General features: G+C 49.6%; 8 protein-coding genes across 8 annotated transcripts; 4 read left to right on the forward strand and 4 right to left on the reverse strand.

The window, feature by feature from the left end:
* Positions 1-619: 619 nt before the first annotated feature.
* Positions 620-1140, reverse strand: M431DRAFT_92837 (hypothetical protein; the record flags this gene model as incomplete). Its single annotated transcript, XM_024924408.1, has 2 exons — positions 620-934; positions 1012-1140. 2 exons carry the CDS (start codon positions 1138-1140, stop codon positions 620-622), a joined length of 444 nt encoding a protein of 147 aa, XP_024771280.1.
* Positions 1141-2073: 933 nt separating this feature from the next.
* Positions 2074-2563, reverse strand: M431DRAFT_92287 (hypothetical protein; the record flags this gene model as incomplete). The annotated part of the gene is made up of 4 exons (XM_024924337.1): positions 2074-2172; positions 2221-2283; positions 2332-2372; positions 2428-2563. 4 exons carry the CDS (start codon positions 2561-2563, stop codon positions 2074-2076), a joined length of 339 nt encoding a protein of 112 aa, XP_024771281.1.
* A 1832-nt stretch (positions 2564-4395) lies between these two features.
* Positions 4396-5778, forward strand: M431DRAFT_7957 (hypothetical protein; the record flags this gene model as incomplete). Its single annotated transcript, XM_024922837.1, has 2 exons — positions 4396-5400; positions 5458-5778. 2 exons carry the CDS (start codon positions 4396-4398, stop codon positions 5776-5778), a joined length of 1326 nt encoding a protein of 441 aa, XP_024771282.1.
* A 458-nt stretch (positions 5779-6236) lies between these two features.
* Positions 6237-7091, forward strand: M431DRAFT_121542 (hypothetical protein). Its single transcript, XM_024912136.1, has 3 exons — positions 6237-6347; positions 6423-6725; positions 6781-7091. The coding sequence occupies exons 1-3, from the start codon at positions 6336-6338 to the stop codon at positions 6859-6861; spliced, it is 396 nt and encodes a 131-aa protein (XP_024771283.1). The 5' UTR covers positions 6237-6335; the 3' UTR covers positions 6862-7091.
* Positions 7092-8045: 954 nt separating this feature from the next.
* On the forward strand, positions 8046-13166 carry M431DRAFT_121543 (hypothetical protein; the record flags this gene model as incomplete). Its single annotated transcript, XM_024912137.1, has 4 exons — positions 8046-8868; positions 8923-9544; positions 9653-10609; positions 10664-13166. The coding sequence occupies 4 exons, from the start codon at positions 8046-8048 to the stop codon at positions 13164-13166; spliced, it is 4905 nt and encodes a 1634-aa protein (XP_024771284.1).
* Positions 13167-13631: 465 nt separating this feature from the next.
* M431DRAFT_7960 (hypothetical protein) lies at positions 13632-14297 on the reverse strand (the record flags this gene model as incomplete). The annotated part of the gene is made up of 3 exons (XM_024922843.1): positions 13632-13720; positions 13838-13944; positions 14212-14297. The coding sequence occupies 3 exons, from the start codon at positions 14295-14297 to the stop codon at positions 13632-13634; spliced, it is 282 nt and encodes a 93-aa protein (XP_024771285.1).
* Positions 14298-14616: 319 nt separating this feature from the next.
* M431DRAFT_121548 (hypothetical protein) lies at positions 14617-15942 on the forward strand. The gene is made up of 3 exons (XM_024912138.1): positions 14617-15041; positions 15211-15347; positions 15437-15942. Exons 1-3 carry the CDS (start codon positions 14799-14801, stop codon positions 15558-15560), a joined length of 504 nt encoding a protein of 167 aa, XP_024771286.1. The 5' UTR covers positions 14617-14798; the 3' UTR covers positions 15561-15942.
* Positions 15943-16539: 597 nt separating this feature from the next.
* M431DRAFT_7962 (hypothetical protein) lies at positions 16540-21748 on the reverse strand (the record flags this gene model as incomplete). Its single annotated transcript, XM_024922847.1, has 3 exons — positions 16540-17517; positions 17577-18230; positions 18296-21748. The coding sequence occupies 3 exons, from the start codon at positions 21746-21748 to the stop codon at positions 16540-16542; spliced, it is 5085 nt and encodes a 1694-aa protein (XP_024771287.1).
* Between the last annotated feature and the right edge of the window lie 477 nt (positions 21749-22225).

Here is a 22225-nt window from a genome sequence, read left to right on the forward strand (position 1 = left end):
TCTGTCACCTGATGCCGAGCCTAGCCATTCCGAGAGGGAGAAAAAAGGGCTGCAATAATCGATACTTACATTTTATGCGATTAGCCTGAAGATTAATCTAATTTGTTACTTCAACGTGACACTGCGCAATGCCGATTTGTGTTGTAGATTTGAACTGCGAATTTCTAGGGTTTGGGTGGATGACTGCGGCTAACCCAAATTAGGTAATCAAAGTCTGTGGTCGCAAAGATGTGAGCCAAGTCACTTGCGATATATGGCAGTACAATTTGAAAGTCCAAAGAAAAAGGTACAAAGTCGCGTATGTAGCAGAAGAAGGGGAGAATTCCGTAGTGTTTGATTTACATGCATTTCATAGATATTTTTTTACTACACGAAATCACAGTGATCCACAATGAGAATCCTCCCTATAAGCTTTGAATTCATTTTGTCTGAATTTCCGTATTGACGCCGTTCATCATAAACGATGATATGTGACAACATACAGCCCTTCCAGAACGGGAGCAAAAATGAATCCAGCAGTTCTTTTTGCTGCTGTAAATGCGTTTCCTGCCTGGACCCATGTCCCTCATTCTAATACCATCCGATCAACCTCTCCGTGACTCCAGAGCGAACAACCCAATTATGCGGAGGCCTTGATCTTGGCCAGAGCCTTGCGCTCCTCGAATCGTCGCTGCTTCTTGAGGCGCAGAACCTTGAAGCGGTCGAAGTCGGTCAGGGCCTTTCTCCGCTCAATCTGCTCGCGCTTCTTGGCCCAGTTGCTGCCCTTCCACTTGGCATCGATCTCGGCCTTCTCCCAAGCCTTGGTGAGGGTGGTGTGTCGGGAGCCTCGGGGCAGGTTCTCAATGACGAACTGGGAGAGGAGAGCCTTGCTGAGGTGCAGGGCTTGTCGGGGAACCTTGAGCTTGGGGTCTGAGGAAGGGCCCTCAACGAGAACCTAGATGTCATCGAATTAGCCATGTCGTCCGGGGGATTCATTCGCGCTTCTCCTTCTCAGGGAACACGTCAACGTACTCGCTTGTGGTCGATGATCTCGACGATGGCAGCCAGACGGCCGTTGTAGGGGTGCTCGCCGTTGATCAGCAGAACACGGCCAACCTCAACGAGGCGCCAGTTGGATCCCTCAATCAGTGCTTCGCCCATTGTGACGGAATCTATTTCGATGTTCGTGTTAGTCGGCTGGGTTCATTCGACGAAGTCGCAATTCATTCGGTGTATGAATGAAGTGGAGGAAGGCGCGTGTATCATACCAGATGTCGACGATTATCTGCCGTTCGGGTGGATGTTCTCTGGAGCAGCGTTCACTTTGGAGGCTCCAATGACTTTTTGAGGGCTCGGCTATCTAAGAGTGTGCGGCAGAAAATACCCGTTTGCCCTAATTGAAAATTTTCGGAATTTCTGTTTTGCCTTGCTGACTACGCCGCTCGCGCCAGTGTGGCGCACGGACCAATCGCCGTTCCTTTTTCTTCCCGACCTCGAACTAAAATTTTCGAGCTCTTCGTTAATCACTTTTGCAGGGCCTTGGGAGGTCAAAATGCAAGATTCCTAGCCAGGAATCAATCCGATATTCTCTGTAATTGTCAAGGTAAGGATGAGCTTTTTCTTTTCTATCCTGCATCGGTACTATGATGAGGTAATTTGCGGTTGATCACATGCGGTGGCTCCCTCGCCGGGGATGCTATACCAAATGAACAAATGAGAAACTTTTCTTACATATTCTGAGCCTTTGCTATTTATGCCCCTTTATTATTCATTCTTTGTCTGGCTTGAGCCATGGCTGACAAAGTTTTTACAGATGATATATAGCTTTTAATCCAAATATAATATTTTTCACTCAAGCTTCAACTTGTCCTTCTGCAATCGTGAACTTTTAATGATGCATGCAATCAAGCTTTGTTTTTTTTTTGTCTTTAATGTTTGGCCAGGCATAGTGAGACCTGTTCATGGCCAAGCGTTTCCGTTCACCTTGCTCCCCGTTATTAATTCCTTATGTGCTTAGGGAGACCACAGCTTTCCCATGCCTCACTTCTGATCCTGATTTAAGAATACACATGGTATCGGCCCATCCGAATTCAATTAAGCCTTGCCCTTCCGTCTGAGATACTCTTCCTCATCTGCCGCTAGTTCAGCGTCTACTTTGGCCCCCTTCGATGGTTCATTGCCATGCATCTTGGCCTTTGTGCTGTTAGCTAATGGTTCATGGTCTGGGAATCGGGCACTGACTGGTAGTGTTGGGTCCTTCTTCGATAAAGACGTCTCAAGGTCATCTTCAGGCTCTTCTCTCCGCTTTAAACAGATCAGATACTATTCCACTGACGAGATCAAGCAACCTACCTCTTCCGCGGCCAGCCTGTTCTTTATAGAGCGTTGATCCTCTAAGCTCAGGTCAGTACAAACACCAGTTCAATGTGATTGAGGGAAGGCATTTACTTGAATCGAGTCCAATGTGTGATGCGTGTTGACCCTCGTTGTATTTCTCTGCTTGCGGCATCTCGGATCTCGCAACATTTCTCTGGTCACCTGCCTCATAAACACCAGATGTGCCGACTTTGGAGTACCCTGACATGATTGGTAACTAGTTTTTCGCAAAATTGGGATGTCGGTTGAAATTCTGTTGATAGTGACTCTGAGTTGCGCGTACGACAATTATTTTAACGTTGTTACTGATCCAATTAGTTGTCGTTCAGCTGCACTTATATACATCGCTCTCAAAGAAAGGGCTTGCACGATTCTCCACATTATATGTGACTTCATCCTACGTCATGGTTGTTGAATCACAATGATGGACATGACAACCGATATGTGGAAAACCTAACGTCATAGCCAAATTAACAATCCTTTTGACTGATCGCCAAATTATATAAACTTTTGAATGTGGTGTAGTTCAACCCGGTTTGCCGGTGTCAGAAAAATCCCTAGCGAGCGCCAAGCCTGTATTCCCGGTGATATACACGCATACCCAATATGATGGCTCGAAATGTCTGCTCTATTTTACAGTAATCACAGCATTAGCGGCTTCTATAGTTTCTACATAGAGCGCTCTATTGCGTTAATACTTTGCTGTATGAAGAGTTCTAACGCTTTAAGTATGTTAGCCTTAACCACTACTCTGCATGTTTGTTTGTTTACTATTAAGGACTACCCTGTATGGACAAAGCACAGGAACCTTAGGGCGTATATACGTGCATATATCGAGCCGTAAACACGCATCTGTTCTGTTCTTTGATACTCGACCACACTTGCTCCAAATTTCCCTCTGCATTTTCTTTCGATTTGTCAAGCCCAGATATCGTACCACGCTTTGGGGAGCCTTTACATGATTGGATCGAAATTGTGATTTTTGAGTACCTATGCGCACAAGCGACAATAGCGCTAGTGGCCCATGTCTTGCCCCTTTTGAGATGCGCCTCTAGCACTTTGAGGCGAATGCAATTCGTCCTTCGATTGGTTCTAGAATCTCCTGATTCTACATGCATCTCCAACGACGCCTGAATGGGCAGCTTCAGGTAGCAGCTCAGCCCCAGGCACTAGTCATCGCCTGTTACTCGTACTGCCTGTACGCGGCCCTGGAAGCTTTTGGAGCTAAAGAGCTCTGGGCGATCAAGAGACGGGGGTGGCTCATCACAACTACAATCAAACGCGTATAAAGCGAATGGAGCCACTAGAGACGAATCTCCATAGAGACGCAAGACATACCCCGTAGAAAAGTAATATATCCATCACAGCTTCAAGAGATGAAACTGCTAGTCAACACATTCGTCAATCGGCCCAAGTACCCGCTCTGCAATACGACTTGAAGACGTTGGTGCCCCCGTAGGTGGTACAGATTCACCGCAACATGGCCAGCGCTGCGATCCACTATTAGGGGACCAAGTTGATCGACTAACTAGTAATCTACCGAGCCGTAACGAGCGTCTATTCATTGGCCTCCTTTTCCGGCTTGATCACGGCAGAGGTAGATTCTGTTCTTCTTGCAAACGCGGGCAGCCAATCAGATGGAGACGCAAGAGCCGGGTGAGCGGCCGAGCGGCCGGGCAAACTTTGGCGAAATTGAGCAAAGCTTAGCAGCTGCCAGGCATGCAAATGAAGCAAAACCGCAAATAGCCTTGCTTTCCATTGTAGGTTCAAGCCATCGCAAGCGGAGATCCTTAGCCCAGACTAGGCCTTCGCAGCTCAGAATCTGCCGTGGGCGTGAAGGATACCAAAATGCGGAGCCCCATGCAATCTCGCAGGTGGATGCGCTGGCAGGCATGTCCGAAGGAAGCGGTTGAGCCATATTAGGGGGATTTTTTCTCCAGCCATGGTTCGATTTGTTTATAATATTGTTGGTGCGCTTTTCCCTTGAGCTTGGCTTCGTTTTGTGAGCTCTGGCTGCTGTCCAATTGCGATAACCTCATCATGACGAGTGCCCTGGTTTACGACCGCGGTCTCACCCGCGCAGACTATATTGTGCTGAAAAATCTGGAAAACGATATTTCTCAAAGACGAGATGTTCACTCAGATGCCAAAGTCGACAGCGACTGGGACCATGTCTCATCCGAGTCTCAGACTGAGCCACAGCAGGGCAGCGAGACGGACTCAGCTGCTAAAGACATCGCCCTCCTCAAGTCCATGAGAAATCCGGCAGATGCTCACTTTGAGCCCACTATATTCGTATCCATCGACGACCTTCCTAGCCGTCTCCCCAAATTAGTCAACAAGCTCCTTCTACAGCCATTTATCAGCTGGGCACGGAAAACAGCACGTTATGAGACGGACGTGGTGTTCATTGTGCATCTGATACTGTACTTTACGACCTCAGTACCAAGCGCAATTCTCCTGTTCCGAAACTTCAATCTCCTTCATGGAATTCTTCATGCCATCATGCAAGTCTACTATGTCGGCACTTATACTCTTATGATGCATCAGCACATTCACCAGCGTGGAATCCTGGCCAAGAAATATGGCACATTCGACAAGCTGTTCCCATACATTACGGATCCCTTGATGGGACATACCTGGAACTCATATTACTACCACCATGTCAAGCATCACCACGTTGAGGGCAACGGCCCAGACGATCTCTCATCAACAGTCCGCTATCAGCGAGACGACATCTTCCACTTTCTTCACTACGTGGGCCGTTTCTTTTGCCTCATTTGGCTGGATCTTCCCATGTATTTTGCCCGAAAGGGCCGCTGGGGAGTGGCTATGCGTGCGGCGGGTTGTGAATTTGGAACCTACTTGTTCTATTATACCATGGCAACCTTTGTGAACAAGAAGGCCACTATTTTTGTGTACATCATCCCCTTTTTGTTGCTACGACTGGGATTGATGGCGGGCAATTGGGGCCAGCATGCCTTTGTTGACCCCGACGAGCCGGATTCTGATTATCGATCCAGCATCACCTTGGTGGACGTTGCAGTGAGTACAGCCTCAGTCTTTTATTCTTTGTCTGTATAGGAACTAACGAGCTTTCAGAGCAACAGATTTTGCTTTAACGATGGTTACCATACTTCCCACCATCTCAACCCACGCAGACATTGGCGTGATCACCCAATCCACTTCTTGGAGCAACGTAAGACCTACGGCAAAGAAGCGGCAATCTTGTTTCACAACATCGACTTTCTTATGATCACCTACCGCTTGATGGTCAAGGATTATGATACCCTTGCGAAATGTATGGTCCCTCTCGGAGCCCAGGCAGATCTCACTATGGAGGGACGAGTCGAGTTCCTGAAGCGTTTGACGCGCAAGTTTTCTGAAGAAGATATCCGAAAGAAGTTTAAGAAACAGGCGTAAAGCTTCACCCCTGTTATGGCTCCCGGCAGCACAACGACTGCTTGATGGAGGATACTCGATGATGAAGACTATTAAACATGGAGGAGGGTTCTTCACAGAGCTGGCATATCTGGTTTCGGTATTATGGTTGACGCATTGGTTGTTCATGGCATATGATTGCATGTGATTGCAGACGTTGATGGCGTTTTGGAATAGGGGCGGGTGGAAAATCGACCTTGGGTCGAATTAGCACATAGAATTCTCAAGGCTAAAAGCATTATGGGAATAGGAACAATAAGAATTTGCATGAATGCCGTCTTGTGTTAATTTACCCAGAAATTACATTCCAGGCGTGGATGGTTACATCTGGTAGCTGATGCCTCAGTTAGCGGCTAGAAGAACTGGCGCCGCTGTAAACAGGTACTTGGTTGGAGGTCCGCACGGGCCACTTGAGCTTCTGCCGGTGCTAATGCGCGATAAGTTCTGAACGAAAATAACGTCATTCACAGCAACATCGAGACAAAACGAACTGCCGCTTACAGCTTGAAATTCCGCAAATTGCCTGCAGATTGCCCAACATGTTCCGATTTGTACGTCAATGTGGTCATCCTAGCTTTAGCATTGTCCTATGCAGCAGCTGTAACTAACCAGGGTCCATTCTATAGCACAAGACGCTCGACATCATCACGCTCTTCCACAAGGCCAGCTCCCCGGCCTCTGTGCGAGTTTCTAATCTGCTGAAGCAGGCATCCACAAGTGCCCAGAAGAGCGCCGCGCAAGACGCCGAGACTCGCCGTGAGCCATTTGAGCTGAACATTACCGAAGACGCCCCGACTGTCGACCAGGTGCAGACAATCTTGGAGTACGTTGGCCAGAGCGGCGCCTCTCAGGTCGTCAAGGGTGCGAGAGACGACAAGGATGCGCTGAAGAAGTTCAAGGAGAACAAGGAGAACTTGTTGCGGCCATTGGTAAGTGGTTTGATGAAAGGCAGCTTGCGGGATCCAGTGACTAATGCCTCGGTAGACTGTTGACTGGAGCAATGGCAAGGCGATTGCAGGAGACAACGAGTCCGAGATCTTGAAGCTCCTCAATGCTCAAAAGTGAGCACCATAGCAAATCATGTATAATCACAGCTTTTGACTCTGTATCTTTTATGAATGTATACCCCACTCTTACCATGGACATTTGGGCATTATAGACGGTAGTGAAGAGGGAAAAATTAAGACTGCTCTTTACATCTTCCGATATTCCGGTGATTCCCTTTGGACTCTTGAAGCTTGGTGCCGCACAGCAGTTTGATACTATAACAGCGAGAGGTGTTTGCTGAATTTGACGCTGCCTTGCCTTGTAGAATCTCTGGGATTGTGAACTTTGCGCTTCAGCCGACAGACATCAACGCAACAAGCTGCTTGTTGCACATATTCCTTCAGCAGCTTTACCACTTACCTAGTTGTGCACAACATCTATACGAGGAATGACATGGATGATAGTCTCGGCTGAGCACTTGGATGAACACTGGATTGAACACTTGGTACCTGGGCACTTGTTCAAGAAAATGTGCCATCTGCGTACGCTGAACGGGGCTCTGTCGCCAACAGCTGTCACCCAGTTGTCAAATCGGTGCTGGAGGTGTGCCAAGTCGATTCACCTCGTCCGCAATTTCTCTTCCGTTTGCCCTTGATAGATCGGATGAAATCATTAGTAACCTGCGCACAGCACATTCACTTAAATAAACAAAACAAACGAAAACAAAACCCTTCTCTCCCTTCACCTTCTCTTCTTTCAACTGCAGCCTCATTCTCACCAAGGCCGACCTTCATTGTTCTCCATACCTAACGATCATTGGATAAGCCGACAGAGTTGCCTGCTGCAGTCCTTACCAATTGCCTCTTGAAGTTGATTTTGCCTCCCTTCAATTGCCATCTTGATACTTCAGAATTAAGCGAGGACAGTCACCCGTTGGCCTAGTTGCACCTTCCTCGATCACCAAGAGGTCTTGCACCTGAGGTAAGCAACTTCACAATCATATTCGCAACTGTTTATTTCCTCCCTCAATCATCACAATCCCACTCTATCTTGGCCATTACGCTTTTTGGATTTCATACTTGGTGTTTTATTTGAGCATTTTGCTCCATTGTGTGCGAGCAAATCTTCATGCTCGCGTCCCCTCGCTCTGTTGATCCATTCCACCTTCTTTTGTCTTCTTGTTGTTTTGGATCTCGATTTTACTATCGCTTGAAGTTGTTTCAACTTTTGTACTGACGTTTATCTCGTCAAGAGCCTTCATCATGGCTGAAACTATCAAGATGAATCTACAACCGGCTCCCCATTCTGTTCTCTATGCAGCTGGATTCCCTCGAGTCTATGCCGAGAATTATCCACATGGAGATCGCGCAGCATTTGCTAAATATTATCCATATGGAATTCCCGTCACCTACAAAATGATGCATGGCGTGTCATCTCAGGGAGTAGCCCAGACCTATTTGGAGGACAATCTTCCTGTTGGATTCTATACCAATGTACCAGCCAAAGCAAAGGCTTTCATTTCAACCTCGAATGGAAGCCGACCGTTTCGAAAATTGGATCATATTCTACCCCAGCGTCGCATTCACCTGTGGTCTAAAGACGAAATCCAAGCCATTTGTAACTCGCTCCGCAAGGTCTTTTGGAACGAGCTGAAGTACATGCAACAGCCACACTGCTGGGACGACTTGTGGACATTCTTCGACGCTCATGACATCTATCACAATGGCTGCATGAATCTTTGGAACGTCATCAACACGCTCTGGGATGAAAATAAGCTCATATCTGTAGATGTGAGGCGAGAAGTAGCTGCTCATATCGGCCATTGGGCGGATGAGTGGCTGAAGCGAGAGCAAAACCAGGAGAAGTTGACCAAGTGGCAGGAATCCCACGGCCCCATCTTTCGCATACTTGATGATCAAGATCACGACTCTCTGGGATTGATACACGATGACGTGGTGCCACTGATTGCAAGCGCGTTGAAAGGTCGTCGCGTCTTTCTTCTCTCCAACAAGGAGACAAAGCAAGTTGAAGAGCCCGTAGACTTGATATCGGCGTGTCGGACAAACAGCATTGAAAACTGGCTTAGTAAGTTCCTCAACAATAGAATCCAAGTGACCTCAAGAGCTAACTTGTTCCCAGCCGGACAGCGAGTTTTTGATAACAATGGCTTGCCGCCTCCTCCCCTGTCTGAGCCTCATCGCGGTTCTTCGGCGCCGAACGAGCCAGCTCCCTGCATTGTGGAAAATGGGAAGCACTACTTTCTCCCACAGCATTGTTTTCCACTCACCGAATCGCCTGGCGGACCTACCCAAGCTCTTCAAGCTTTGCAGAAGTCCGCCGAGGCCGCTGTACCATCGCGACAATCTACCAAATCTGGTGTGGTTATCGTCAACGGTAGCAATCTCTCGAAACAACTGCAAAGCTCCATCAACAAAGTAGAGAAGAAGAAAGCTAGTGAGTTTCAGAGTCAGAGTGATCCTCGAAGGATTGCATCGATGCCAGAGACGTCATCGCCTGCGGCTGCAGGCCCCGGTCTAGATTCAAAGCACAACACGATTTTGGCCGCTACTGGTAACGGAGATGCTTCTGTCACAGAAGCGAGACGAAGTTCTGAGTCAGCATCTTTATCAGCTTCCAACAAGATCTCCTCAGGCCACCCCTTGCCGTCTGAGAAAGGCGGCGAAGAGAGCGCGGTGAACAACTTCATTAGAGAAGTCGCCGAGCTGGAGCATAATAAGCAAGATGCATCTATCGACCAACCGTTTGACAAGAGAGTAATCTTCGCATCCGCTAGAAACCATCTCTACCAACCTCGAGCTATCGAACGACCTGATTAGTACTCAGGAAACATTCGACAACTGGAAAGTAGAATCCCTCCGGAAAGCGAAGGCCAATTTCCACCACATGAAGCCGCGAGACTTGGAAAAGGTCAAGCTCAGGGCACAGATGGGCCTTTTATCGACCCTACAATCATGACAAGACAATGGCAACCTTCCCAAAGTTTTCACAGGTTAGCGCAAGATCAAAGACACCCCATTGGCAACTCGCCAGACGACTTCACGAGACAAAATCTCGCGGCCCCCATGAGAGCGTCGCCGGAGCCGACTCCTTTCTATATGCAGCCGGAGAAAGCTTTCATGCCGCACCTTTCTTCGAAAGATGGGTTCCCGCATCAGAACGGCCACTTCTACTCTACTGCGAATAGGCCGGTGCCTCATCCTGCCCCATATAGAGACATTTCTGGAAGCTCTCAAGTTATGTCTCTCCAACAGCTCACTAATGGGACGCATTCTGGTGCTATGGCAGCTTCCAAGTTGCGTAACGCCGCTACCAATGGGTCTGATGAAAGCATTCAGCTTGCCCAATCAACTCGGTCTGAATTTCTGCATGGCTCTCCAACATCCTCGATGCATATTGAATACAGAAATGACAGCCAACCCTATCATCAAGTAGGACAGCGCCGGGGATCGTTTGCCCAAAAGACTCATGGATGGAACTCGGGACAGCAGGCTCATTCGGACCACCATCCTACTTCGCGCGAACCCTACTTGAATAAATCGTGGCGACGATGCGCTCAACCGGAGAGAACTCGACAGGCCTCCTGGTGCCTCAATCCTGGAGGCCCGAATAGTGGGGAGTATACTCCTTGCGCTTGCAGTGGCTGCAATGAACGCAATAGGAGTATATGGGTGAAGGTTTACCATGACGCCTTCGCGCCGAATATAGATGTCCAAACGACCCTCAAATTTGGAATCGGCAATAGGTTTGGGAAAGTGGAGGAGGTTTACCCAGCTCCATCTCAAAACAAAGATGTGTTTATCGTGCGGTAAGTATCTTTATCATCTCTGCTCCCTGATATTTTATACTAATTCTGCGATAGATTCGTAAAGGAGTCATCCGTGCCGCAAGCTCTCGCATTTGGTTCAGTCAAGCTTCCAGAGAAAGGCATCAGAATAACCATTCGGCCTGCTCATCGATCCAAATGGATGAATAATCATCAACCCCAACAAGCAAGGACGCTTCCACCATTACCAATTGCTCACCAGCAACCAATGTGGGACGCATCAACCCCATCTAGCATGAACGTTGGTTACGCTCATACAACAGGTCCTGGTCCTTCGTTGTCGGCAACACCTACGCATACACCAGAACGAGGTCAGATTGCAAATTCGCCAAGCTCCAAGAGCACTGAAACCTTGCCCTGTGAAATAAGATCAGATCGAAGCGTGGCTCAGGAGACTACATTGCCTGTCGAGGCCGCCAGTATACCAGGTACCGACCAGTTAGGGGAGACTCAGTCTACTGACAGCCGCGGGCAAGCAACCTCTGTGAAAGATGAAAAGCCCCACGAGTCTGAACAAGCGTCCACTCGAGCTGCGCTCTCCGTGCAAACAAAAAAAGGCAAGAAAAAAGAGATGACTTCTCAATCAAAGCCACTGTCTCAAGCATATACCGGCGGAGAAGACAGTAAATGCAGTGAAACTATTCCGGGAGGCGAAGATGGTAGGCGCCCTTTGCATAAGAAGGCCCGGGTTGCGTTACCAAGCAGTCCTATGAAGCTGGCTGGCGCTACAACAGAAGAGTGCAAAGCGAGCTCATCCACTGCGCCTCATTCAGATACAGGAGATGGCAGTTGCACGCCGAAGAGCCCGCAAGGAAAAGCTAAAGAGACTCAAGCATCTGAACAGGTGGACATTCCGTGCCCAAACACTAGCACCACTGAAGCAGTTGTGCAGAATGATGCAAAATTAGAGAAAGATCAAACCCCAGTCTCAAGTGACTTCAAGAAGGCACAGAATTCTGTCCCAAAGGGGGGCGCAGATTTGTCACCAACAACCAAAATCTCCGAGAACATCTTCACAGAAGATGAAATCAAGGAGCGAAAACAGGCCTGGAATAGGATTCCTATGCCATTGGATCCACGGAAATCCAGGAAATTAGGAACTTCTGTCACATCCGGCCAACCGCCTATGCAACAAACTCAGAAGGAGGTCTCGAGTGATGTGATGAAGAATACGAGAGCTCCTGTATCATGTGTAGATGAGCGGGCTCAACTCGGGTCATCAGATCTTTTGGGGGTGGACAAAATCACACCTGAGGGATCAATGGAAAGAGTTGAGGAATCGGCCGAGGGAGCTGAAGATGTAGCTCAGAAGCTTGTGAGAGATGAAGGGTCTAGCCTTGGACAAAGGCTCTACGCGCCTGATGAGCAGTCGAGAATTGCTCTCAGGAATGAAGATTCTTCTTCTTCTTCTAAACTAGAACCATCCGAGTCATTCCATCGGGCGTCAGAGCAGTCAGTTGAGGGTACAACGACTCCCGGGATGGTGTTGACCACTGATAATGGCAAAGCAAGCACTGAGGCAAATAACCAAAGCAAACCGAAAACGAAATGGAACAAGAACAAAAAGGCCAAGAAACGCCTAGCTTCAGCACTGCAGGCTGACTTGCAGAAGGAAACTGGCAGCCAGGAGTTGTCGCCGTCCGACTTGGGGACATCTGCTGTGCCTGTGAAAGAGAAGTTTCAAATGGATCATGATACGCTCATGCCAAGCTCTGCAACCACCGGACCCGCTTCTCATTCTCTTCATCTTCCTGAAAAGATTGATGAATCATCAATTGAACCGTTTGGGGAGCCTAGGGAGCAGACAATGACAGGCAATAGAACTCAGTATCCTTACGATACTCTGCCGCGTGGTCGACTAGATTTCAGGAGCAATGCGGGCGGCTCTTTGAAGATTCCGAAAAAGCGGAAGAACAAGTACCCCTCTATTACTTCAAAGACATTTGAAGCATCGACAATCAGCAGGCTCGCATCGACCCAATCAAGAGATGCTGCTGGTGGCCCAACGCCAACAACCGACATCAAGGGTGCAATTGCAACCGCAGGTGAAGCTGATGCTTCCAAGAAAAGTCGCCTGAATCCACTGGCAACAGCTTTCGTGTCTCCTCGCAAATCCACTGTGACAGGAGCAAGCACTGAGAATGTTCCGTATCCTCCTAGAGCAGCCTCTTCTCGCGCGGGACTGGCAGAGGCTTCTGTCGAGAAAATGCAGCCCCCCTCCAAGTTTAAGATTATACGAAGGCCAGCGACAGCGAACAACTCACCGTCAAAGGCGCCACAGCTGAGAGAAAAGCTGAACCAAGGGTCCAAAGGAGGTGACAACTTTGAGAGTTCGACCAAGCAGCAGGAGAACAGCCGTAATGAAGTCCAGCGTGACTGGTCCAAAGACAAGCATCAACGGGAGCGTGAAAACGTCAAATTGACAAATTCGAATACCACATCGCCTTCAAAAGACGGTGGAAAGAAGAATGTTGACCTCGATACACAAGATTGGCCAGCATTGCCCGTGTCTCGAGTGCGATCTGCTACTCTTCAGTAATGATATGTGTGTGGAGGATACGAAAGGACTTTTTTTTTTGTTAATAATAAGGTCCGCGTTTGTGTTTTTTTTGGGGGGTTTTCTTGCATGCTCCTTAGCATATAATCATATATATCATGTGTCGCTTTTGTTATGTTATCGGCATCAGGCAGCCTTGTTTAGCTTTAGATGCATATACATTCCGATTTTCAGCTTTAATCATAACTCTGTTCAAAGTTCCTGTTTGACTCCATTGGTGGCGTTCTCTTGTACTGCACATATTGTGAGATGTACTGTTGATAGACACGTTTTCCTTGGCGAATCGCCTCGAGATATTTGCTATAGTTTTCATCTATGCATTTGGACTCATACACCGTAGCGCATATACCGTTACGCCATTTGATATCTTTGTTTCTCTCTTCCTCGAACGCATTCAAAGCTATGCAGACAAGCCTCCTCCTTTTTTATATACAGTGTTTGTCACATTTATGCCTTTGTTACCAGCCCTGAAACCGTATCCTCGATCTGCTTGTCTGACAGGCCTTCCAGAGACTGTGACTTTTCAGTGCCGAAATCTAGAGCAACGTCCATCGTTAGTAAGCGACCTAGCTATCGTTTACCCTTCCCATTTACTTCCAAGTCGAACCGTCTTTCTGGCGTCGGAAGGGGGAAAGGCATTGCAACGAACATACCGAATCGGGCGTAGACTTTGGGGATTGTGCCGGCGGCTTCGCGGAGGAGGATCGGGGTGTTTGGGTTGGCCTGCTTGATGGCGGGGTATTGTTTTGTGAGGAAAGATCTAGATGTGAAAGCTTCCTGTCAGTCTTTTGCATGATCTGTATGTATAATGCTTTCTCTGCTCTATTCTCTTCCCCCACCATGAGGGTATGTGTGTGAAATGCGCTCTTGGTTGTGAAGCTTGGTGGATGGCTGAACTGGCTCGCTATCTAGCAGCAATTGAACAGCTAGATTGTAGATCTGACCCAAACAGATCGCTTGCAACCGTCATAGCTGTCGGTGATTGGCTTGTTTGGCTTGGGAGGGAGTTTTGGAGGGTTTTCCGTACCGGACGGCGGCGCTCTGCTCGGAGGTCTGGCAGAAGAGGAAGCGCACCTCCTTGAGGGACTTGGCGAAGGCGAACTTGGCGGACATTTTCGGGGGCGTCAATTGAGGTGAAGGCGGAAGCTCGCTTGGGAAAAAAGGCGAATGAATGTCTTGGGAAGGCTGCGTTCAAGATAGTTGATGAGAGATACTGCTGCTTTGGTTGGTCGTTAATTTGGGTGGAGCAGCACTTTGTGCACGGATTGTTGCATAACTTTTGCTAATGCACAATTCTGACATGATGCATTTCGGGTGCATAAAGTAAAGTCCGGTGTCGCTATGGCCGGGTGAATCCCGGTCGCCATTGTTCGGAGCTGCTGGGAGCGCCCTTCTCTCTTTTATCTTCTGGCTCAGCGAACCTCCAAAAAAGGGCACACGTCAGGATTCCCTCGTTCTCATTGTCCCACCGACACATCTAACGTGAGTTTTGCTACATCCTGCTTCTCCTTCAATTCCGAAACAAAGAAATTGCGCGACTCGCACGGAAAAAATATATATATATATATAAAGGAAAAGGGAAAGCTGACTCGGGGAGACGACATCAACAGAGCCATGGCCCCAACGAGCAACATCTTGCGCGCCGCCCGGCCGCTCTTCCGCCAGGGCGCCGCCGGCCCCTCGCCCTTCTTCAACAGCCAGGCGCAGCAAATGTTCCGCAACCAGTTCCGCCAGCAGGGCAAGCGGTGGCAGAGCACGGCGTCGGGGGAGCAGCAGCAGTCGGCCAGCTGGTTCAAGAAGGCGTGGGAGAGCGAGGTCGGCATCAAGACGGTGCACTTTTGGGCCCCCGTCATGAAGGTGAGGAGAACAAGGCACTCTCTTTTTCTTTCTTTGCACCTTTATTTGGTTTCCATTTACACTACTTATGTTGTGTTGTTGGACGTGCTATATATAAACCGCCAAACAGCTCTTATGTCCGCGGACGAAATGTGGTTTCAACTCTTGCTGACTTGAAGCACTCAAACAGTGGGCTCTCGTCCTGGCAGGCATCTCCGATCTGGCTCGTCCCGCCGAGAAGCTGTCCTTTGCGCAAAACTTCTCCCTGATGTGCACCGGTCTCATCTGGACGCGATGGTGCTTCGTCATCACCCCCAAGAACATGCTGTAAGCTTCTCCCTAATCTCCGATACTCGCCTCCGAAGAGGGGATATGTTGCGGAATAAATCACTGACGCGAATCCTTTACTGTTATAGGCTTGCTGCTGTCAACTTCTTCCTCGCACTGGTCGGAATCGCACAAATCACTCGTATTACCATGCACAACATGTCCAAGAAAGATGGTGACGAGGCTGTTGTTGAGGCCAAGGCCAAGGCTTAAAGATGGAGGTATTCTTTGACCTGAGAGATAAATAACTAAAGATACTGAGTGGAGGGGAAAACATGGTATACCTAATACATCATTTCGCGATATCATGAACAACAAGTCTTGAGCTTGATAGCCACCATCACGCAAAAGACTACTGACCAACAAAACAAAAACAAGAGGGGAGCAGAGCAGTTTATCTGCGCTATTTTCTGGGGCAATGTTATAGGGTTGCTTGGACGTGCTTTATCGCCTAGAGGAGGGCTTTTCTTATTGTATTCTCACCGATTGGCAACATCGGGATTTACTTTGTTCTTGACAACTTTTTTTTTGATTGGATAGCTGCGTAGGGCGCTAGAAGCAATTATACGTTTACTATCCGACAGTAATCTCCATGTGCAAAGCCGCGAGAGTCTCGTAAATCATCCTTGAGATGTAAGAATCATAACAAACTGCTCATATATTCCAAAGATGTATAGTGGTATAAGACACACTCTCCTAGCAAACTATTACCTAGACAGATCTCTCACAATTTTTTTATCAAAGAAAGGGAATGAAGAAAAGGAAAATGACCATCCAGAAGCCTCGTCCTTCTCTCTCAACAGAGTTGCTTCTTCCTCCGTAAACCGTCTTCCTACCAGCGCCACGCAAGAGGAGAAAAAGAAAAAAATGAACAAAAAAAGAGAGGGGTCGTGAATCTAATGTTTCAGGACTCTCATGGGGAATGGATAAAAAAAAGAAGAAGAAATTTGCATTCAAAAGAGAGGTTCCGGCCAACATCCCATCTTTCGGATGGTGGGCAGCCCTCTTTACCCCCTCTGTCAGCCGCATCCTGCCAAAGGGGGGGAACAACACCGAAAGAAACCCGAAGAACAAAGCAAATAATGCAACCATGAAACCAACCATGCTGGTTCATAGGCTAAAGACAGCGGCGTCGACATGCTCCATTCGTACAGCGTCCCTCTGCATGTCCATTAACCGCGCGTCTATTTCATTACTCGACATGTCCGTCATTGAGAAGCATCTCCAAAATGATTTGTCTTCCTGACAGCTCCGGGTGCGACATGGCGATCTTGACGGTTCCCTTAGAAACGTCACCCGCCGTCGACAGCCCGCCATTGTGTCCATACACTTGCGACGCCTGGGCCGCGTTGTCTCCAGTCGGGCCGCGGACGCCGAAATCGATCAGTCGCACGTCCCGTCCAGCAATGATCTGCCGCAACCGCCCATTGTCGGCATTTCGAACCTCGACGTAGTCATCGTTGTACAGGATGAGGTACTGTCCGTACATGGTTGCGCCCTTGGCCTTCTTCTGCTTGCCTGTGTATTCCATGATGAGAGTCCTGCTGACCTCACCGTGTTTATCAACATACACGGCGCAATCTTCATACGTTAGGATGAATTCGTTCTCGTTCAGCCGGAACATGCCCAAAGGATGCTGTTCTCGGATACGATTGGCAATATTAGCAATTGCCGGTGCTTTGAGATCCGGAATGGAGATGGGTTGCTTCTTGTCGAGCGTCAACATCTCAATACCCTTGGCTGTGGACACGGCAACGTAGGTCTGGAAAAGACTCAAGGAGAAACACTCCGTAGGGAAGAAGAACTCGTCAAAGTCACGGAATGATTCGGCACTTCCGGAAGCACCCTTGCCCCTACCGAAAAATCGCGACTTCTTTTCCGTAGACTTCTGAAGGATAGGTTCGAGGACCTTGAACATGGTGTGCAAGCCTTCCTTTCGTTTGTGGAAGAGTAGTGTCCGGTCCTTCATCCTTGCCGTTGCAAAGTACGTTACATCCTTTGCCAGTCTCTGGGGAGCTCGTCTGGGGTTATCATTGACCGGCGGAGCGTATTCTGAAACCGGGGCGATTACATCCAACGGATAAGAGATTAATGACTTGTCTGCAATCACAACACAGACATTGAACTCTTCCAAGACGGCGATTTGCGTGACCCTGGCAATTTGGACCGTCTGTTTCTCCTTGTTAGATATTTATCTCGCAAAACAAACAAAATTTCAGATAAACTTACTCGAGTCCATCCTCGCGGATTGGAAGGGTCGGCGATGTAGATGCCATAGTCAGTTCCTATTGCAATGACAGCCTTGCCAAACGCGGAAAAGGCCGTAGCGCAATTCACTTGGGCACGGCATACGGGGGCAACACCCTGTGCAGAACCAAGAACGCCTTCTAATTCTTCGATTGCCCGGTCGAGCGGTGTGCCCTTAACAACCGGAACGCCGGCAGATCTTGCATGAGGAGAGCTGATGTCGTAGTGGAATGCAGCGTCGGCAAGAACACGAAGCCTGAAAGGCTCGGCATTCTGAGAGAACAATCCTTTGGCGTGTATCGTTTTCGCCTCAACAATCTTTGAGCACCAGTCTGCCCGATCCCGAGCGGATGACGCATACAGCGTGTACACTTCATGACCTAGATGCTTAATCTTGAAGGGGTAAAGAATGTTGCCCTCAACATCATTGGATTGTGTTGGCGTGAGCGTCGTTGCTGAGCCAGTTGTAGAGTTTGTCGCAGTGTGCTCGAGGCCTGGCCGGGAGCTGAGCTGAGTAGTGGATGCAGCAGCTGGTCCGACGGCTGTTGTCCTGGCCAGAGGAGCTGTGATTCCCTTCTGTTTGATAACGGGATCGTCGTTCATGCTTTCCAGGAATAAAAGGGGCATTGGTATAGGCTACTACGATTAGCATCTTTGTCTTCAAAATTGTAAAAAAGGGAGAAAAGGATGGGGAAACTTACTTCTCTGGAAACATCATACTTCTTCTCTCCTCTGCCATCTCTAGAGACCACCACCTTGGCCAAAATGAGATAGTGGTCAAACAACAAGGCATGAGTGTCCACCCATTTGATGCCGCTTGAGCTCAACCGCTGCAAGTCACCCTGTATTATAAGAACTCTGCCGAGGTGGTCAAGGTTCAGTAAAGCCTGGAAGCCCGGCCGTAATATGAGCATCCTGTCAAGCTCCGTCATTTCTACTCTCTTGTTCGTCTCGGCGACCTTGGCATCACATTCCAAAGTGACCACACGAATCTCTTCAATAGCTCTCTTGAGAATCGTCATCTCTTCGCTCTCTCCCGCCATTTTCCGTTCCACTGTTTCGAGTAGGAGGATATAACGCTGGAGACGTTGCAGCGGAGTGATAAGGAAGTGAGTCCAATCTTGCTTCAGACCCGCCTTATCTTTCTGCTTGTCTTCCAAGAACTTCTTGAACAAGAGATTTCTGCCAGCCTCCCTGCGTATCATGTACGCAGCACGAGGGTACTGGGTCGCATACTCAATGTAGTCAGTCTTGGCCTTTCGGATCCACTCTCGGAAGATGTCGCTGAAGCCGACGATCCAGGGGCCCTGCTCCTGCTGACGATACTTGAGCTGCGCCAGAAGATGATCTTTGTTGATGCGTAATACTGTATCAAGCTTTCCAAAGACTGCTGTGAGAAACTTGTCGCGCTTGTCGGGGTTAAGAATAGGCGGTTGCCTAGTGCGCAAGTCGTCTCTGTACAGCATACGGAAGATGTTCAGTTGCTTGATATAAGACTCCTCACCGGTGACAATCTCGTGCAAGATGTTTTGGCGTTCCACCTCCTTCTTTGAGCGAGATTCAATGTCTTCCTTGGTCAGCTTATAAAAGACGTGCCAGTCATCCGCTGGTTTCTCCGTCAAGCCTTCAAGGTCCACCTTTTTAAGAGTACGCATACAATGGCTGGAATAGCAACGACCACTGATCTCGATATCATGCAACTTGGGCGCGTAGCATCCAGACCCAGCCAACTGGAAGAAAACTCCCGAGATGTGACCAGTTCCAAATTTGATCCATTCTTCGTCTGGCAAAAGGACGCCATACTGGAGCATCTGGGCCAGTACAGCGGTGCTGAGAGCTTCAGCATCAGCGACGTTCATGGTCGGAACTTTGAAGGTAAACAACATGGTCAGCGCCTCCTCGACAAGCTTCTCTCTCAGGTCAAGCTCTCCTTCAGCCATCTCACGGACCCAAGCCTCAATGCCACTAAGCGCCCAGGGTTCCGGGCATCGTTTGAAATCACTCGGCGTAAGTTTCGATGGGATAAACTTCTTCTTTCTACCACCACTGGGCAGGGTAATGCTGTCAAAGCCTCCCGCGGGAGGAGCATCGTACTCAGTAATTGGCAGTCCTGGTGTCGACTGCTGTTGTCTAGCCATCTTCCTGCGCTCTTCAGCCGCATCAGTCCTTGATCTTGCGGGCGCTTGCACCTGCGGGGTGTGACTGTATCCCGCCAGGGAAACCGATCGCTCGGGCTGCTGATGAGAATAAGTGGAGTTATTGGCGTTGGAATAAAAGTTCTCTGGATTATCAAGCTGCTGACTTCTTGAGTCTGAACTCCGAGAATAGGAATGGTAGCCGGTGCGACTGGTAAGTTGCCCGGAAGTCATGGAACTGGTGTCAGACCCCGGAGCCGGAGGGAGGGATGGTAGCGGTCGGCTCGACAGGCCAGGGTGATAGAATAGGTCTTCGTAGTCATCCTTTGACGGGGAATCAGTTCCACTGAGGTGTGAATGAATGGAGACTCTCTCGTCGCCTTCGTCGAAACTGAGCCTCTTGGCACGAGGCGCCTGTAGGCCACCTGTGTCTCCATAGTCCACCTGCGCAGGTCGGGCTTGGCCTGGCGTTGGTAAAGGTCGTGATGATTCTGGGGAGAAAGAAGAGCCTGTGTAGTTTCCAATATCGTTGCCATACGTAAGTGTGCCTGCGTAACCACCACTAAGGCCCCCAAGGTCCATGAATCCCCCAAAGTCACTATCGCTGCTATTATCTTGCTCTTCGGGTGGCGGGGGAAGTGGGTTGGACTGTGGGGGGTGTGCAATGGTGGGCGCATCATTATATATAAAGGTACTTCCGCTGAAACGTCTTTCTTCTAGCTCAGCCTGCTGCATTGCCAGGACGCCAGCAGCTCCCTCTAGGTCGTCAGAATCATTCCCGTCCTCGTACACGGGTTGTGCCGCCGTCCTGCTTGATGGGTGGTGGGCAAGAGTCATCTGGCCATTGGAAGGGAGTGGCGAAGGGAGTGGCCGAGGTTCTGATCGGCCATCTCCCCTTCCCAGTTCAGCTTCGATCTCTTGCATGATACTCTCCTGGTCATAGGGTTCATCGTCGCGGTAATGAGGTTGAGGGAGTGGCCGGCCATTGGCATCCCATGGAGTTGCTTCCTCGGGCAGGTCAGCCATAGGTCGATTCGGCAGAGGGGCATTTGTTGGGTGTCTCGTTATCCCGGGAGACCCAAGAGGTTGCATATATGGCGACGCCAAGGAGGAGCCTTGTGAGTCTGACCGACCGGGCCTGTTGTTAAAGTAGGCACTGCCATCATTCGTGGGGTATGCCGGCATATGGGAGGTCGTGGGGTATGGAGCCTGAGAGTTGGAAGAGAATGCTGCGGGGCTCGGGCTGCCACCGTTGGAACCGTATCCAGTACCGTAGCCCGGAGAGGCATATACCGAGGACTGTGACTGAGTAGCGAATGAAGATGGACTCGTGGGCATAGTCTGTTGGTATGAAGCCGTTCTTGTTGGAGAGTGCGTAGGATATGGCACGCCAGGAGACTGAGGCGGGAATGACGGCGATGCCTGCCCAGCTCCAGAGCCATAGGACTGATCATGGCTGTTGTTGTACCCGTGATATGTGGGATGTCGCTGTGGCGCCGCGGAAGCGTAGGCGGCGGGGTTATATGCCTGAGGGGCGTAGTTGTTCGGCGAGGGGCTGGCATAGGTGTTATTCGAGCTCGACGAAGACGCAGAGTATCGCGACGACATGGTCTGCTGATGTAGCGGTATATTGGTCGACTGAGAACGATGGAAGTTGGAGGAAGGCTGGGTAAACGCCTGGGGGTTGTACGCAGCATGCGAGGGCGTGGGCGGCGGCTGCTCTTGCTGGTACTGGTGAGTGTATCCAGACAGGGCGCTGCCAGAGCCAGATGGTGACCGGCCGGGCGGGTAGTTGGTCGGGCTCGATATGAAGAGATCATCCTCGCTGGGCGCGGGCCGGTGTGTTATGGCAGGGTTGTAATGATTATGGCCGTGGCCCTCATAATAGGTGCCATCGTCGCCAGAGTTGAAGCTCGCTTGGCGGGTCATGCCGTGCTGTTCCGCTGGCTGCTGGCCTGCCACTGGATATTGGACTGGCGGGACTTGCCCGTACCGGCTTCCGTCGTTTCGAAAGGACATTGTTGGTGGTGAGTCGAGGGGAGCGTCGGCGACACGGGAGCTCAGCAGCAGCTGACACCTTTTTTTGGAGGGGGTGGGCTGTCTGAGACGAGACGAGACGAGCCTCACGGGTCAACTTTATCGCGATAACGTGGTCGAGCGAGCGAAGAGGAGTATCAAATGCAAACAGCAATAGACGGCTAGACTGCTCGAATGAATTCCCCTCCGTTGTCTCCGGAAGGCTGACAGGTTGACAGGACAGCCCGACAGGTGGAGTTTGCGCGAAGCTGGGCTGAGTCGCAAGAGGTTCCAAAGTTCTGCTCTGTTGGCTGTGCTAATGCGAATGCGAAGCCACTAGCCAACGGCGCTGGAGCTTCTCTCGCAATGCCGATCGCAGGGCGCGAGGATTGGGAGAGGAGAATCAAAAATAGGCCCTGACACAGAGAGGAACCCGTCGACGCCAGTCAGCCGTGTTGCGGGAAGATGGCGCTTCGATCA

Source organism: Trichoderma harzianum (genome assembly GCF_003025095.1).
Source record: "Trichoderma harzianum CBS 226.95 unplaced genomic scaffold M431scaffold_11, whole genome shotgun sequence".
NCBI classification, from domain to species: domain Eukaryota; kingdom Fungi; phylum Ascomycota; class Sordariomycetes; order Hypocreales; family Hypocreaceae; genus Trichoderma; species Trichoderma harzianum.

Bases quoted from the DNA above. Each gene is read 5' to 3' on its own strand.
- M431DRAFT_121548 (XM_024912138.1), top strand. From the start codon at position 14,799: ATGGCCCCAACGAGCAACATCTTGCGCGCCGCCCGGCCGCTCTTCCGC. The intron at 15,042-15,210 runs GTGAGGAGAACA...GCACTCAAACAG, and splicing joins TTTGGGCCCCCGTCATGAAG to TGGGCTCTCGTCCTGGCAGG. The intron at 15,348-15,436 runs GTAAGCTTCTCC...TTACTGTTATAG, and splicing joins ATCACCCCCAAGAACATGCT to GCTTGCTGCTGTCAACTTCT.
- M431DRAFT_121542 (XM_024912136.1), top strand. The intron at 6,726-6,780 runs GTAAGTGGTTTG...ATGCCTCGGTAG, and splicing joins AGAACTTGTTGCGGCCATTG to ACTGTTGACTGGAGCAATGG.